We start from the raw sequence: 18,893 nt of genomic DNA on the forward strand, positions 1-18,893 counted from the left end.
TATGTAAACATTTTTTTTGTTTACAATGAACTATGAATCGAATCCAAAATCTATAATTTATTACTAAAATCTCTTACCAGTAAATCAAACCTAGTAATTTCATGTGTAAACATTTTACGCATGTCTTCAAATTTTGAGAAGATTTTTGCCTATATCAAGCATATATTGCCAGATATTTCTTAAAGGAATTTTTATGGCGTTTTACACACATGTCTTTCTAATTCATTCACCACATATTTTATCTTTATTTATCTCTTTCTATTACATCACTTATAATAGAAATATTACGTCACTTCTACCAAAAAGAATAAATAAATATTACATCACTTTATTTATCTCTTTCTCTCTCTCTTTCAAGGACCCAAATTGGGAGAATGACTCCCATGGTCATTTGATCGTATAAACATAATCACTTTTTTATTATTTATAAAATAATTAAAATTAAAATTTTATGAATATAACTAAAAAAATTATATTTGATACTTGACCGTATATAAGAATAATTCTCCAAATTGGACTCAAAAGTCCAAAGTCAAACTACTAATGTTTAAATATCCGGTGCATGCATACTGAATGCATGTGGGGAGAAGACAAAAATGGATGCAAGTTGTTCTTCAAAACAAAAACATTAGTGGTGTGCCAAAGAGTGTTTGTTTCCATGGAAAATACATAGAAAGTGGGAACAAACTAAGAATAAAAATACAAATTAATGTCACAGTAGTAAAGAGAGCCTCACAATCATTATGAAAGGAAAGGAAGTTCAATGAATTAATTAGCCTATACTTTCAAGCACAGGTAATTAATGTTTCAATTTCTCTTTTAGTAGATTCTAACTACTACTTTAATGTTTGATTATATAATTTGTTTTCATTTATATCAAAAGAAAAATTGCAATGAAATGAAAGTGTTTAAGATTTGTGTCAAAATTAACAAGTGACTTGTTTTAATTTATTGACCAGGTTGTTCTTTGTGTTGACTTTTCAATGGCTTCTTCACCAATTATGTACACTCCAATATTACCTGATGAAACAGAAGAACTTCATATACAACATATAATTAACATTCCTGAAGTGATTAAACCAGCACTACATGAAATCTGTTGCATTTACAAGGTTCCTCCCAATCTCAGAAAGTTGAATAATGGAGAATCCTATACACCACAATTAATCTCAATTGGTCCATTTCATCATACCAAAGAAGAATTGAAGCCAATGCATACACAAAAACAAAGGTACTTTCATGATTTTTGGAAAAGAGTAACAAATAAAAATGCTTTGGTAAACTATAAAAAATTCCTCAAAGAAAAGATTGAAATGGTAAAGAATTTCTATTCTGAGTTTGATGTTAGAATCAATGATGATCAGTTTGTGGACATGATCATGTTAGATTCTGTTTTCATCTTAGAACTGTTTCTAAGAAAGTCAAAGGAATCTGATAGGGACAAAGATTACATGTTCACAACATCATGGATTTGCAAGACTATACAAAGAGATTTGTTACTTCTTGAAAATCAGCTTCCAATTTTTCTCTTGGAACATTTACATCAAAAAGTTTTCAAGGATAGTAATAATGGTTTCAATTTTCTTGAACTTGCATTTAACTACTTTGAAGATTACAATCCACAAAGATCTAACAAAGATGAAAATGAAGAGATGTTAAAGAATTGTAAACCATGCCAACACTTCACTGATTTGATAAGACGTTTTTACCTTCCAAAAGAAGTTCGTGACGACGATTTCAATAACGAAGATAAATATTGTGTCCTTAAGACAGCAACAAAGTTGAATGAGGCAAGTATTAGCTTTGTGAAAGTTGATCAAAGAAGCTTATTAGAAATAAAGTTTGTCAAAGTTCAAATTCTCAATTGGTTTCTATGCTTTGGTTGTTCACCATTTTTGAAATTTTTTAAATCAAAGTTAGAAATTCCTCAATTCAAAGTAGACCAAACAACAGAATGTGTTCTTAGGAATCTTATTGCATTGGAACAATGTCACTATTCAGAACAACCTTTCATTTGCAACTATGTTTTCCTAATTGATTCTCTTATCAATACACAAGAGGATGTGGAAATTTTGGTTGATAAGGAAATCATTGTTCATGAACTTGGAAGCCATGTTGAATTAGCAACTATGATAAATGGTTTGTGCAAGAATGTTGTGGTAACATGCAATTATTATGGAAAAACATCGAAGAGTTTGAATGATCATTACCATAACCGTTGGAAACGTTATATGGGAATGTTAAGATCGGTTTATTTTCGCGATCCTTGGAGATTCAGCTCGGTTGTTGTAGGTGTTGTTATCTTCATAGTTGCTATTGTCAATTTTCTTCGTATAACTGGTTTATATTTTCGCGATTCAAGACACTAAATTATTGTTTTTTATTTCTGTTGTAATTTTCAACATTTTCCTTGTATTGTTGTTCAGCTAATAATCAAGTTGTGTTCTCTTTTTGTCTCAATTGCATCACTATTGGTTACTAATTTACTCTTAAAGTTGTTACTTTCTGTTCCTTGGGATACTTATTCGTAAGCCTAAGAATCAAGTTTTAGAAATGAGTATTGGGCCTAACTCAACCTTACAAAACCGGCTTGTAAGGTGAGGATTGCCTCTAGTATATAAACACTTAGTCAGGCCATCTCTCAACCGATGTGGGACTCTTAACACACCCCCTCACGCCCAGCACTATTGGGCTTGGTGCGTGGATATAAACGGTAGGTGGCCCGATAGCGGAAACCTGATAACAGGTGGCCCAACGGATCGTGGAGAGGCTTTGATACCATCTTAGAATTTGAGAGGCCTATACTCAACCACAAAAGCTAGCTTGAGAGTTGAGGTTTGCACTACACTTATAAAGGCTATCTTTGTCATATCTCTAGCCAATGTGGGACTTCTAACACACCCCCTCACGTCCAGAACTGAACAAGCTGGAACGTGGGATCAACAACAACGGGTGGCCCAAATATGGGAGGTCTCCGCAACAAACAACAAATGGATCTAGGATAGGCTCTGATACCATATTAGAATTTGAGTATTGGGCCTAACTCAACCTTACAAAACCAACCGGCTTGTAAGGTGAGGATTGCCTCTAGTATATAAACACTTAGTCAGACAATCTCTCAACCGATGTGGGACTCTTAACATCAAGGAACGCTCGGGTTTCGAAAGCTGCATAATTATAACCGATCACTTATCATGAAGCTGACTTGGTCTATATTAACTGAGGTCGAATTATAAATGCGGCCATGAATCCGTTTCTTCAGTGGCAAGTAAGCAGAATAGTTCTCATACTCTGGGAGGGATTGTTATGGTTTGGAATGAGTTATTGGAAGGGATTCAATGGAACATTGGGAAGGTTAATAGGGTCCATTTTTGTCGATCGGATGCAATGAGAACGTTGGGAAGGGTAATAGCGTCCGTTTTATTAGGAAGGAATTCAATGTATTTCTAACAAACATTGATTCAAATGCATATCTTAAGAGGTTGTATATTGTTGTCAAACCAGTATGGCAGCAGCTGAGTGTCAATTTTGGCCGAGACACTGTGCGCGTAGGAATCGTTCCAAACTTGGTTTCAAAGAAATATTAAACCAGATAGTAATTTGGGAAGACAACGAAGACATTTTATTCAGGACTACTATTTGGTGTATCTGGCTGAACCGTAACCACTAACCACCATATTTTTTCAGGGTACGGCTATGATGCGCGATCTATGGTGAAGCGGGTAACTCTTTTATTATCCGAACTTTTATAGGCTCACCGAAGTTGCCCTTTTATGGCAGCAACCAACTGTTTGTATCTTGCATCACTGATGGCGAGAGAATGGAAATTGAGAATTGAGCGGTGTCACGGTATGTGTCAGTGTTCATAGAGAAGAATAGTTGGTTCGTTGATTGGAAGTTTCTTCCGTAACTTGTGGAGCTTTTCGGTGATAATGGTCGAGTTGTGGGGTATTTTGTTAGGTATTGATCAGTATTAAAATAAATATAAAACCAGACGATAAAAGAGTTTGAAAGTAAAAATAATTGAATTTATAACCAAATTATACAAAACCAAACATTCGTAAGGGAGTTCCCCGACTCCACCTTACTTAGGAAAAATAAATTACAAAAACAGAAAGAAAAGAATCTTATTGGCCTTAGAGTTCCTTGGCCTCCTTGCCTCCTCCTTAGAGTTCTCCTAACTCTAAAGTGAATATTCAATGTCTCTGAATATTTTTTAATATTTTTGAATGAATAATAGTGGAGGAGGAAGACTCTATTTATAGTTTTTCAGCTGGGTTTTGGGCTTTTCTGCGCGTCCATCGTGGCCACGATGGCGTGTAATTTCGCCTCATCGTGGCCACGATGGAAGATCTTCTCCAGATTTTCTGCTTTCTTCAACCGTCTTTCATCGTGCCACGATGACAAGACATCGTGGTACGATGGTAAAGATTTGTTGCAAATTTTCTTTAATTTAAACCGTCTTCTCATCGCGCCACGGTGGGATCTCATCGTAGGTACGATGGTTGTGCTGTTTATTACGTTTTTGCCCTTTTTTGCTGTTTTTTCACTTTTCTTGCTTCTGGGCCAAGTAACTTCACTTTTTCAGGTATTTGTTTGCTTTTGGGCTTCAACTGCTATTAAAACTACCTAAATTACTACTAAAAACATCATATAATTGACTGTCATCAGGTATCAAAAATACTTATGAGGGAGCTTGGATTAGTGTGAGGATACAAAGTTGCGCGATATAAGTTTTTCCAAAACAAATGGAAGAAAATTGCTCTTTCGGTCTTTTGAGTTGCTCCCACGCCCAAAACATCTTCAATTTGGAATCGAATTCGTTTGTATCCTGCATTCCGAAATGAAATTCCACTTGGTATCATAGGATTCGAAAAAGATTGATTTCAAAATGTAGGTTCTAAAATGCTGGTTTATGAACAAAACGCAAGAACCCACACGCATAAGGTGTTAGAATGAAAAGTAAAATAATTAAATTCGGATCCCAAGATCCAAAATGTAAATCCAGAGTGCTAAGAGGAGGGAGCGGTTATGGTGCATAAGCGAATTCCTTATGCATCATGCATAAATAACACACAAAACTATTCCACAGCAAAATGGTTTTGGATTACAACCCTCTGAAACCATCCACAGTAAAAATGGTTTTGACATGATTAAGTACATCTAATGTGAAACCATTCCACATCAGGGGTTGCTATTGTTGATTTGGGGGTGGGAAATGATGCGTTTGGAGATTTCTTAGATTCAATTTGATGGTGGATATTTGTTTATGCACTATGCATAAGTTTATTCCTGATGCCCTAAGGGCGAGCGACAGCTGGAAGTCGAGGGTGACTTTCAAGCTATAAATAGGCACAGTTAGAAAGCGATGCGCTCAAGCCTTTATGGATAAATAGGTAATACAAAAACTCTTCTTTGCGGTGAGCGGTACGTCTAAGTTCCGAGAGTCATCCATTTTTCTTCCGGTAGTGGAAGGCGAGATGTAGGCCTATCGAAAGTGAAGCTACAAAAATACAGTCTCATTTTAGTTATTAAAGTTGTATCCGTACTTTCAAGGAAGCCCTTTAATGAAAACCGGACTTGAAGAGACGTAGGCCGATCCGAACCTTCACTTTCACCTGAAACCTTAGTTGATAATTGATATGTTTTTTAGAACATTGGGAATTATTTTTTAAATTTTTGAACTTGGTTCGATGAACTGGTTTTACAATTTTTTTTTTTTTTGACTAAGGATTTACATATTTGTTCATGATGTATTGGTGACTTTGAGATGCACGCGTTTTGTTCCTTCGTTTTAGAATTTTTCATATCTCAAATCACGTAACAATTTAATTTTTTTTTTGACAACACATAGCAATTTAATTAAAATTTATCATAGTAAATAATTTAATAACAATAGTAATAATCTTAATACTCCTATAATCTTATAATTCACATTAGATTCATTGTATTGAAGATTAAAAAATAAATAAAAATTTTGAAATCGATTTTTCTGCATGCTAAATTATTAACTCCCATAAATAGATTAATTGCATATGATACGATATCCTATAATCTCATAATTCAATGTATTGAAGATTAAAAAATCTAAAATCCATTATTGAATTATTTTTTTCAAACATACTAAATTTTTAACTCACGTAAACACCTTTTCAATTTTGCTCACTTTCTCTATTCTCCCCAAATTATATAATTACATTGCTAATTTCCTCTCTTTTTCCTCTAAGATAAATACATGCTTCATTTCATTGTATTTCTCACACTTCTTCATTTTTCTACTGAATTCTCAATTTCTTCTTTCATTTCGACACAAAATATTAGGGTTGAGCAATCAAACCAGACTTTCCTAGACTCGTGTGATTCGAAGGAAGGAAAAACAAAGTGGGTGGGTCATTGCGGTTGGATCGGGTCAATGGGGTGGGAAATTTCAGTTTCAACTATAAACACACACATGGGTCCGATTCTTATATACTCCAATCTACTTAGCCTAAACCCGATTGCATACTTAACCTACACTAAGAACCATATATCCATTACCCAATACACTAAGGCCCAAAATTGATCCAGCCCAATTTCATTGTATAAAACTCCTCTTCATACTTTCAAAACCCTAGATCCCACTGTGCAGCTGCCTAGTTCTATAAAATTCAACAAACCCTATTGTTTCACTCAAACAAATCCTAGATTTCTCTACTATCTCAAACTCTCCAGATCTCCAGTCCACCGTACTTTCTCTAAAACCTAATCAATATCTCCATAACATTACTCTCTTCAACTTTCTCTGTGTAAGATCATCACCATCTTCTTTGTCTCTTCACTCTGAAGGTTTGTTTCAATTTAAAGTTTGATTATGATTCAAGTTGCATCGCCCTCATCTCTTTCTCTTGTCCAGTTGAATTTTTATATTGTAAAACTTATCACTTATCTTTTTCTCTAATTCTCTTTGTTTGATTTTGTTTCAATTTGCATCACCCTCATCTTTTTTAATTTTCTTTTTGTTTCAATTGCAATGGTAAAATTATAAGATTTAGTGTTTGGTGCTTTAGTTCAATGTTTCTGTTGTTAAACATATCTTCTTTTCCACTTCACTTTGCTGGATTAATTATTTAATTAATCAATTATAGATTGACAATAATCAATTATTATTAAATATAAATTATGGTCCAGATTGTCTAAATTCCAACAATTTGCACCAGAGCTGATTAGATACATTTTATGTTTATTTGTGTAATATGAATCGTAATAGAAATTTTGAGATTGATATATGCCAAAACAAAAGATAAAACAATCTGAGGAAAAGCACATTCCAACATATATCCATGGAACTAAAACTCATGATATGTCACTTCCTTTGAAACACATTGCAGAAGCTGGCAGTCGCACAAAATTATTCAGATTCCAACTATATTTATGGAATCATAGATGCTACTTAAGACTTAATGATTCCATAGATGTATAGTGGCTGGAATCTGAATAACTTTGTGCAACTAGCAGCTTCTGCACTGTGTTTCGAAGGAAGCGACATATCGGGAGTTTTAGTTCCATGGATATATGTTGGAATGTTCTTTTCCTCAAATTGTTTTATCTTTTGTTTTGCCATCAATCAATCTCAAAACATCTTATATGGTTCATATGCAATTTACACACAAATATCCATAAAATGGATCTAATCGGCTCTGGTACTAATAGAAGTTTTGAGATTGATAGATGCCAAAACAAAATATAAAACAATCTGAGGAAAAGCACATTCCAACATATATCCATGGAACTAAAACTCCCGATATGTCGCTTCCTTCGAAACACAGTGCAGAAGCTGCTAGTTGCACAAAGTTATTTAGATTCCAGCCATTATATTTATGGAATCATAGATGCTACTTAAGACTGAATGATTCCATAGATGTATAGTGGCTGGAATCTGGATAACTTTGTGCGACTACTAGGTTCTACATTGTGTTTTTAAGTAAGTGACATATCAGGAGTTTTATTTCCATAGATGTGTGTTGGAATGTGTTTTTCCTCGTATTATTTTATTTTTTTGTTTTGGTGTCAATCAATCTCAAAAGATCTATTATGATTATATACAATTTACACACAAATAACCATAAAATGGATCTAATCAGTTATGGTAATAATCGGTGGACTTTAGACAATATAAGTCATGAATCAAATATACATTTGGGTATTATGATTTCAAGTGAGGATATTTGCATGGAAAGAGAAAAACCACTTCATATATTTTGGTCATAATACCATATATATATATATATATATATATATATATATATATATATATATATATATATATATATATATATATATATACAAATTAAAATTTTCCACAAATATGTGATAAAATTTTAATTTTTATTTCATTTAAGATTTCTTAACTTTCTCATAAAAAAAAAAACCAAAAATAGCCTTTTATTTCAAATTTCAATTATAATTCTTTTAACTACAAAAAATAAACATGCAAAAAAAATAGAAAGAGATAAAATCAAAAATATATATATCTTTCTCTCGGTAACTCTATCTCTTTCTCTCTCTAGCCCTGCTATTTTGGTTATTTAATAAGCTCCATATTATTACAACTGACATAGAACAATATCTACTCCAAACATTGTAATGTAAAGCAGTAGTAATTGGTTTCTTATATATAGATTCTTCATCCTCATTTTCCTCTTGATTTATAAATATCTTCAAATTATTATATGATATGATGCTGAAAATTGAAATTAATGAATTGGAATGTAAGTAAAGCTAATGTAGTAGGATTGATTAAAAAAATTAAATAATCATTAGTACAAGACAAGGGCTGTGCAGTGGGCGGGTTCGGGCCCAAAATATCAAATATGTATGAAACCGACTGGACTATATTAAGGCCCAATTTCTGTCGCATATGGACTCGGTTTGGGCGGGTCTCGGGTTGTATGGGTCGCGGGTCAAACGGATCGGTTTACTCGGATTTGGGCCTCTATCTTTATTTTTTTGGTTTGGTTTTGGGCCTCTAGCTAACTGGCCCAATTTTATTTTGCCTTTTTTGTATATTTTTTTATTGTGAAGTCAATTATTATTTAAAAAAAACATTGGACCAAGTTGTTGTATTTACTAAAATTGAGTTTTATGGATTTTTTTTAAAAAAAAATAAAAAATTTGTATTCATTAACGTTAGAACTTAGAAGAATAATTTTAAGTTTTAACATAACACCAGCAAAAATATATGGAAAATGCTAAACAGTGCCCCGGGGGCACTGTTTAAGGAACCAAATATAGTAATATCATATTGAAGTTTGTGCAGTCAACGCCTCGAAAGTCTAAAAAGTGTTATTTTCAATTTTAAAATTTCCTTTTTTGGTTTCCTTAACCAGTGCCCCGGGGGCACCGGTTAGCATGACCCAAAATATATAGCATATTTTTAATTACTAGTTATTTAATAATTGCAGTAGACCAGTAGTAATCACAGTAATTAATTTGTATAAGTACTATTTTTTGTCTTGTTACTGCTTAATCAACCACAACCATTAGAGTTTAGTAATATTGATACATTCACAGATCACAGTTAAAATTAGTTAATTGCAGTCCCAACTAGGAACAAAGTCCCAACAAGGAACAAACTGGATGAATGATTCAGACTTTCAGCAATATGACAGTGGCTGAATGTTTGTATTCCTTAAGTTGCTGCATCAAGAGAATGACCTACTTGAGTACCTGAAAAAATAGAGAAACCATACTCATTAATTAACAAAATAAAAAGTGCTTAAACATAAACAAAATAAAAAGAATAACATAGATTAAATCAAAAGAACATAAACAGTAACACTATTCTTCCAAAACAAAAACAGAAATTAAAGAACATAAATAGTTCACTACTTAAAAACATGAACAGGGTAAAATCAACACTATTAACACTAAAAATGGTGGAAAAATCAATAAAAATAGCGAGGTTCAAAGCTTCAAACAAAACCAACAACAAAAAATAGTAGAAAATTGAAAAACGAAAACATAAACAAAAAAGAGAAAAAAGAAAAAGGAAGTTACTCACAAGGGGATGCGATGAGATGATGAAAGTGAGAGATAGAGAGACGAGAGATGAAGGCTTAGAGGTCGAGCAATAGAGAGATGCAGGCTTTGAGTATCGTTTTTCTGTGATTATGGAGGTTTAGAGGTCGAGACATGAAGGATTAGTTGTGTTGTTGTTCGCCCTTTTCTTTCTTTGGCGGCTGCGTCTCAGATCTTCAAATTAGGGTTAACTTTTTGAGGGAAATTGAACAAAGTTGCCTTTTATACTTAGGTTAAGAGTTATAGTGGACTTTGCATATGGGCTTGTTGGAGAATTGGGCTTAGTAATATGAAAAAATACTACTGCAGGAAGTGTATGTTCGGTCGGTTTCGGCTTACTCGGGCTCACTAAAATTAAAACCGGACCTGACCAGTGTAACCCACCTAGAACTGAAAAGTGTGACCCCCAAAACCCGGTTCAACCGGTTTGACCCGCCCGAATCGGTTTTCCATTCTCGGTTTATACGGTTTCGGTCGGTCTTTTTTTTTCTGCACACCCCTACAAGACACACTGACCTGGAACCCTCTTGACACGTGAATTATGAATTATTACATGTTATTTGTATCTCAATAGCCTTAAATGACCAAAACAGAAACCCCAGCGCTAAATGTGTTAAGGGGAAAAGGGGGCAAATTATTTTTATTGTAAACTCTGTATTTTAACTTTAGTCATTTCCTGAAGTGCTCTAGAAATTTTAATTATCTTATGTTTACATACGTGAACATTGGCGCCCACCGTGGGGTTCGGTAAAATATTCCGACGACCGAGCTTCGCCATCAATCAACTCAATATCTGGTTGCAACGTAGATCTACTCAAACGAAGAGCACAATTGTATGAGGCATTGAGAGAACTTAAAGAGAAAAATGTAGAGCAACAACGATAAAAAGAGGAGAGGAGAAAAGTCCCTACCTAGCTCTTTAACTCGGATGAGATGACCTCAACTCCTTATCGGAGGAGAAAAGTCCCTACCTAGTAAGGTCCACACCTAGCACTTCAACTCTAATGAGAAGACCTCAACACCTCAGTATGATGACTTTGGAATCTAAGTGTAGCAAGGTCCATACCTAGCTCTTCAACTCAGACGACAGGACCTCGGCTCCTCAGCATGATGACTTTGGAATCTAAGTGCAGCAAGGTCTGTACCTAGCTCTTCTTGTTGTGGTCGAATCAAGCCTAACTCACGCGCTTGCATCTGCAAAACAATTTTGTTGATTTCTCCTCCCAAACTTCCTGGAAATTTGGACATCCAAAACAAAAGTGAAAATCATCTTTCATCAGCATCTCACATTGAGGACAAGTCTTCGGACAGTTCACTCCTTGCTGAGCTAATTTCTCGCGTGTTGGTATGCATCATCTCACCTGTTTCCACACGAAAACTTTAATCTTATGAGCCAGTTTTGTCTTTCATCCGCCACAGATCAATCCAGTTCCCATGCACTCTCAGATGAGTTGAGTCTATAACAGATTCTATTATGTACACTACTCTGCTGGATGTTACAACAGGCCTAAAATAAGGAGCTAGAGAAATAATGATTATCGTTTTGGAAAATGTAACAATGTGGTTTTAATTTAAATATCACTCAGAAATTACAGGACAAGTGCAAGCTTTCATCGGTATTTGCTAGTAATTATTTTTATAAACTTTGAATCTCCACTCAATCTTATATTCAGGTAGCCCTCTCACTAGATACATTTGCATGTTTACATTGAAGGCGAGATTGGCAAAATCACAGTAAACCACCACAATTTTGACAGAAGTTATACTTTGGAACTTCAACAAAGTCATCATGATTTCGTCAAACTTGTTAAAGATATAGTTAGTTAGTAATTAGGAGGATTAGTTATTAGTTTCTTGATGCCTATATATAGGCTTTGATGTAATCTTTTACAGTCACTTTTCTCATTTTGTAATATTTTTCCTTCATCAATATTATATACTTTTGAGCTATTTTCTCTCTTGCCATGTTTCTTAACAAAACTCATTGTCCATCCAAACATACTCACTATGGATGTTTAGTTTGGAAAATGACAATCATTATGTTGATGTCAGACAGTACTAACGATGCCTGTGATTGAATTTGATCACTATGTGCTTACATTCAATCAATAACATTTTCTTAAATTATTACGGTACGCTCCCCGTGCCTATGATGTGCTTCACGCGTCAAGACATAGACTCACCTAAAATGAGTTAACCAAAAAACTTTTTGAAATGGCTAAATATATTGATAACACTCAAATCCGAGTGCAAGACATACTGAACAAGAGCGCAGAGATATAAATGACAGTGCTCAAGCATAAAGCAAAAAGTGGAAGCAAAATCGAAAGAACAACAAAAAGGCAGCGGCACTAACACCCCCAATACTACTGCTGAAAAACCAGGACAGTACACAAAACAAGCACCTATAGCAGCCAAAAACTAGACCCAAACAAATGAAAAAAGCCACAATTTGATATAAGCACCATTGGAACTAAAGCCGTGGCAGAAAACCAGCAAGCCTCTGGTACCAGTAGCACAGCAAAACTAGACAGCAGATACAAAAACGTGTACGAAGTATCGTAGCTGCAGGGCAAAACAGAACCAAAACCAATGGAGCTTAGACAGAAAAAAGTAAATATATGTTCAAGGATATTATTCTTGTTCCAAGGTGTGAATGACCCTCCATTATTCTCCAACGGCTCCTCTTTGAGTCCTATATGTATGCCTTTTCACAAGTCACAATTTAGACGATGAGGGTCTTTGGGTGTGACAACCTAGTTCATATACCTTAAAGAACATTTGATACCCGCTATTCTCTTAACTTGTCTTTTCACAACTCACAAAGATGCACTTTTTTCCACCTAAAAACCTCTCACTTTATACAGGTACCCTTAACACCCATTTCGATGGAACACTACTCCAGTCCGGCCAACTATCTCGATCGTTCAAATCAATAAATGTACTATCATAATTAGAATATGAAATCAATAGTAATGGTAAAAGTAATGCAATTGAAACAATACAATACAATACAAGATTCATTATTAGTTGAACAACAATACAAGAAAAAGGTAAAGATTACAACAGAAAAAACACAACAATCTAGTATCTTGGATGATATACACCAGTAAGACGAAGTAAATTGACAATAGCAACTAAGAAGATAACAACACCTACAATAACCGAAGTGAATCTCCAAGGATCGCGAAAATACACTGATCTTAACACTCCCATATAATTCTTCCAACTGTTATAATAATGACTATTCAACTTCTTTGATGTTTTTCCATAATAATTGCATGTTACCACAACATTCTTGCACAAACCATTTATCATAGTTGCCAATTCTGCATGGCTTCCAAGTTCATGAGCAATGATTTCCTTATCAACCAAAATTTCAACATCCTCTTGTGTATTGATAAGAGAATCAATTAAAGAAACATAGTTGCATATAAAAGGTTGTTCTGAATAGTGACATTGTTCCAATGCAATGAGGTTCCTAAGAATACATTCTTTGTTTTGACTTACTTTGAATTGAGACATTAACAACTTAGATTTAACAAATTTGAAACATGGTAAACAACCTAAGCATAGAAACCAATTGAGAACCTGAACTTTGTCAAACTTTATTTCTAATAAGCTTTTCTGATTAACTTTCTCAAAACTAACCCCTGCATCATGCAACATTTTCGCCGTCTTAAGAATACATTTATCTTCACTGTTAACATTAGTGAAATTCTCCGATCGGGACCACTTTTCATCATGAACTTCTTTCGGAAGATAAAAACATCTAATCAAATCAGTGAAGTGATTGCATGATTTACAATTCTTTAACATCTCTTCATGTTGATGCTTGTTTGATCTTTGTGGATTGAAGTTTTCAAAGTAGTTAAATGCAAGTTCAAGAAATTTGAAACCATTATTACTATCCTTGAAAACTTTGTGATGTAATTGTTCCAAAACAAAAATTGGAAGCTGATTTTCAAGAAGTAACAAATCTCTTTGTATAGCCTTGCAAATCCATGATGTTGTGAACATGTAATCTTTTTCCCTTTCAGATTCCTTTGACTTTCTTAGAAACAGTTCTAAGATGAAAACAGAATCTAACATGATCAAGTCTACAAACTCATCATCCTTAATGTTTTCATCAAACTCAGAATAGAAATTCTTTATCATTTCAATGTTTTCTTTATCTTTGAGGAAGTTTTTATATTTGACCAAAGACTTTTTATTTGTTACTCTTTTCCAAAAAGCATGAAAATACCTTTGTTTTTGTGTTTGCATTGGCTTCAATTCTTCTTTGGCATGATGGAAAGGACCAATTGAGATCAAAAGTGGTGTATAGGATTCTCCATTATTCAACTTTCTGAGATTTGGAGGAACCTTGTAAATGCAACAGATTTCATGCAGTGCTGGCTTAATCTCTTTAGGAATGTTAATTATTATGTCTTCTATATGAATTTCTTCTGATTCAGGTAATATTGCAGTGTAATTAATTGGTGAAGAAGCCATTGAAAAGTCAACACAAAGAACAATCTGGTCAATAAAAAAAAGTCACTTGTTATTTTTGACACAAATCTTAAACACTTCCATTGCAATTTTTCTTTTGATGAAAACAAAAACATATATGTGTAGATATAATCAAACATTAAAGTAGTAGTTAGCATGAGACAAATTAAAATTTTCATCTAGATTCTACTAAAAGAGAACTTGAAACAATAAAGATTAAGAACTTGTAATTCTACAAAATAAATGTAAGGATAACAACAAGATTTATGTGAATGTTAATTACCTGTGCTTGAAAGTATAGGCTAATTCATTGATCTTCCCCTTTCATATATTTATGTGAGATTAACTTGTATTTTTATTCTTAGTTTCTTCCCACTTTCTATGTATTTAATTTCTTAAGTCCTTAAGTCTTGCTTGCCATTTTTTTATTGTTTCTTCCTATTGGGACACTCTTTGGCACACTACTTGCATCCATTTGTTTTCTCACCACATGTATTATTCAGTATGCAAGGGATATTTAAACATCAATAGTTTTTTGACTTTGGATTTTGAGTCTTTTTATTTTATTCAAGAGTTGTTATTAGTATTGTTTATTGGAAAATGTTTGGTAGACATCCTAGAGTGAGGTGATATATGTGATAGGTTGGTGTATTAGGAAGAGAGAAATAAATATAAAATGATGTGTTGAATCACTTTGAGAGAATGAAAGATTATGTTGTGTTTCTTTAGTTAGTTTAGTGTTTAGTGTTGATTGACGATAGATCATTTAAAAGAAAGTACTATATATAGTTTGAATATCCCTTGTAACTACAATCGGAAGGGAACTAAAATCACTTGATGTCAAAACTAATCTCAAATCAGATTAGACGGTCCAGTGGACCGAATATGGTGAATATATAAGAAAGACATTAGGGCTTTAAGGGTATTGGCAGGGATCGAATTCAAAAAATTTAAATTTTAAACTTGTCTTTTTACCATTAAATTCAAAAATATGGAGTTGTGTTTTGTTTTTCAAAATTTTATATATGTATGTTATATTTGTATATATTTTCCTAATCGGCTTGTGAGGCACTATAAGAAAACTTCATTTTAGCATCCACAAAAAGCTGACGCTAAATAGTATAAATTAAACGTTAAAAATATTTGAGTGTCACATTAATTAATTAATGTTTAAAAATTTGACCTGCGATGTATAGTAGTACCTTTTGTGCTACAGTATTCTTAATTCCCATTCCCACTTGGAGTGACAACCTGTATACACAAAACATAGTGGCTTATTTATTTGTCTTCTCCCCACATGCATTTTGAATGTACGAGGCATATATATATATTAGTTAAACATTAATAACATGACTTTAAATTTTGACTTTTTTTTTTAATTTGTTTCATTATTTTAAGTAATTTGGTTTCATCTTCATCCTTTTGATAAAATTGTATTTCATCTTAATTGTGTTTTCATTATTTTTCTTCTTTCTAAATTTGTAGTTTAAACAGATGAAGAAGATGAAGATGTTGTTCAAGAGATGAAAATATTCAATATTTTATTTCATATATTTAGTCCTTATTTTAGTTTTATCATTGGCCCCTTGTTAATTTTGTTTTTCTTTTAAAAAAATTAGAGTCACGAAAATAAAAATATCAAATCAACATTAAAAACATACGTGGCAATGGACTAGTGAACATATATAAGCTATTCCAATCTTTTGGTGTGATGTGTCAAAATGATGGACTTAAAATCTAAAACGATAATTAAAAATCTCATATTTGCAAAATGAATGGATTTTTTCAGGGACTAAAACACAAATTCGCCCACATTACAAGAAGAAAAATACACTTTGCCCAAAAAAATATGTCAAGTCATCATTCATTGCATACATGGCAAAGGACACATCATCAAATGCATCTCAAATTGGTAGCTTCATAGATAATAATTATATGTTCGGTTTGGGTTTCAACGTAACCATCCAATTGAATTTGTCCATTTTAACCCTTAGATATTTGTTTTAGGTTCAACCTAAAATTTTAATATGATATTGAAATCTTCTCCAAAATCAATTGGGTCACCTATTAGTTAGATTTCTATTATCAAGCTACATATTTATATTCGCACGTCAAACTCAATGATATTAGACGTAAACAAATTTTAATACTTGAGCCCCTTCCAAAGTTCTTAATCTTTTTTTTTTTTGTAGTAAAAGAGGGCTAACGCCCAAAAAGAAAAGAACTATAGAGTTACATGAATATTTCTAGGCATGCAAGCCCCAGAAAAGTCATAAAAAAGAAGACTTGAAACCTCATTGGGAGGAGTCTCCATAATATGAATATTAAAAGAATTCAGAGAAAAGCTAAAATTAGTCAGTCAATTCAGCACTTCTATTTCCCTCTCGCCAACTATGATTAAATTGCACCTGTCAATCCAACTTTAAAACTCTTGTATACGACGCACCAAGGTAGGCGGATTACCATTGAATTTAACTTCCTCCGTGATCATATCAACCAGACTTTTTGAGTCACTTTCCACTTGAAGATGTTAGAAACCTTGTCTCCAACCAAGTTGCATTCCCAAGTACATTCCCCACATTTCAGCGGAGAGCGTCACAAGTTCCTATTTTGTGCGAGTATCCTTTAATCCATCTTTCATCTGAATTTCGAAAGAGTCAACCACAACTAGTTAAACCCAAAGAATCGTTGTAGGTTCCATCACAGTTAAGCTTAATTCACCCTTCTCGAGGTTTTTTCTATCCAATAAAAATAGTGTCACATTGGCGAATATTCATAGGATGGTGGATGCACTTGTCTATGTCTTCAGCCATCTTGATAATCATGTAAGTTGGGTCAGTCGGACGTTGAAAGTCATCTTCAAAAATCGTTTGGTTTCTCCATTTCCACATGTGCCAGACCACCACCATAAAAATTGTTTTCCACTTCTTATTCTGGATATCATGCGGTTGATGGTTGATGTTTTTGAAGATCCATTCATTGCAATTAGAAGAAGAAAAAAAAATTAGTGATTTGATTTGAAGGGACTAACCTTATCCAGGTTTGGATTGCAACAGGACAATCCCTCAAAACATGAATAAGTGTTTCATTGACTCTGTCACATCTAGAGCATGTGGGATAAGCTCCAACACCCCATTTGCTCCTACGAAAATTAGTGAGCAACCGATCATGAGCCGTCATCCACATAAAAGTTTGAATTCTATGAGGTCCTTTTCAACACGGCCTTCCAATCTCCCTCAATAAGTTTAGGTCTAATGTTTTGATTCTCATAAGCACTTTTAACCGTGGAATTCCTAGTATTGATTCTCAAAGTTCTGAATCTTATTTGGAAAATTAGCCACTTTTTCATTTTGAGAAATTCTTTATTAGCCACTTTTAAGGACACAAACTAAATCACAAGATGGCCAGATAGATACAGATATACAGTACATAAATGACAGATGCACATACATACAGCTATAAGTAAATGAAATCTTATTAGCTTTTTTTTTACTAAAAAAATCTTATTAGCTAATATATCATATTAGATGTTAGTGGTAAAGATTTTATATACTACCAAAAAAAAATTGACATCAAAAATATGTATTAGTATGTTACTGTAATATTCTCACTAGTTACCTATTTATTCAATGCATAAATGTACAACATTAAATGAAATCTCGTTAGGTTTTTTTTACTAAAAAAATCTAATTAACTAATACTTCCTCTGACCTTAATTATAAACAAATTTTACTTTTTAGATTCATTGGATAACTAATGTATTTGACCTTAATTGAGTCTAGATACATTGATAATCAAATGAATCTAAAAAGTAAAATTTGATTATAATTAAGGCCGGATGGAGTATATCATATATATATATATATATATATATATATATATATATATATATATATATATATATATATATATATATATATATATATATATATATATATATATATATATATATATATATATATATATATATATATATGCTAGTGGTAAAGATTTTATGTATTACCAAAAATAAAAGATTTGATATCAAAAATATGTATTTTTTTCCCAAAAAAAATGTATTTCTTGTAACCAAAAAAAAAGTATTTTTAGGAGAATGGATCTCTCAAGTGAAAAAAACTTGACGAAATAATGTTGTATCCAGACCATTGAGTTATAAATAAAGAATAATATTTAAATTTTAAAAAATGGAGAAAAGTTAATTGAGGGTTGAAAACTTGAAATGTGAAAATTGAGAAAAATTGAGGAAAAATAAATTGAGAGAATTATTTCTAGTATGTAACTGTATTAATATTTTCACTAGTTACCTATTGATTCAATGCATAAATGTACAACATTAAATGAAATCT

At 32.9% G+C, this 18,893-nt stretch overlaps 2 protein-coding genes and 1 long non-coding RNA gene across 4 annotated transcripts; 1 reads left to right on the plus strand and 2 right to left on the minus strand.

Annotated features, from left to right (window-relative positions):
• The first annotated feature begins 534 nt into the window (after positions 1 to 534).
• LOC123887498 (UPF0481 protein At3g47200-like) lies at positions 535 to 2,460 on the plus strand. 2 transcript variants are annotated; one of them, XM_045936826.1, is made up of 3 exons: positions 590 to 795; positions 960 to 1,231; positions 1,439 to 2,460. In XM_045936826.1, the coding sequence occupies exons 2-3, from the start codon at positions 984 to 986 to the stop codon at positions 2,367 to 2,369; spliced, it is 1,179 nt and encodes a 392-aa protein (XP_045792782.1). In that variant the 5' UTR covers positions 590 to 795; positions 960 to 983; the 3' UTR covers positions 2,370 to 2,460. The 2 variants fall into 2 exon arrangements, with proteins under 2 accessions (XP_045792781.1, XP_045792782.1); XM_045936825.1 differs by having other exon boundaries at positions 535 to 795; positions 960 to 2,460.
• Positions 2,461 to 9,451: 6,991 nt separating this feature from the next.
• Positions 9,452 to 10,269, minus strand: LOC123884905. The gene is made up of 2 exons (XR_006801016.1): positions 10,040 to 10,269; positions 9,452 to 9,705 (listed from the first exon to the last, which is right to left on the minus strand). It is a non-coding gene; the product is annotated as an uncharacterized LOC123884905 (long non-coding RNA).
• A 2,753-nt stretch (positions 10,270 to 13,022) lies between these two features.
• On the minus strand, positions 13,023 to 15,037 carry LOC123887539 (UPF0481 protein At3g47200-like). Its single transcript, XM_045936870.1, has 2 exons — positions 14,831 to 15,037; positions 13,023 to 14,574 (listed from the first exon to the last, which is right to left on the minus strand). Exon 2 carries the CDS (start codon positions 14,548 to 14,550, stop codon positions 13,141 to 13,143), a length of 1,410 nt encoding a protein of 469 aa, XP_045792826.1. The 5' UTR covers positions 14,551 to 14,574; positions 14,831 to 15,037; the 3' UTR covers positions 13,023 to 13,140.
• Positions 15,038 to 18,893: the final 3,856 nt, after the last annotated feature.

Source organism: Trifolium pratense, linkage group LG5 (genome assembly GCF_020283565.1).
Source record: "Trifolium pratense cultivar HEN17-A07 linkage group LG5, ARS_RC_1.1, whole genome shotgun sequence".
In the NCBI taxonomy this organism is placed as follows: domain Eukaryota; kingdom Viridiplantae; phylum Streptophyta; class Magnoliopsida; order Fabales; family Fabaceae; genus Trifolium; species Trifolium pratense.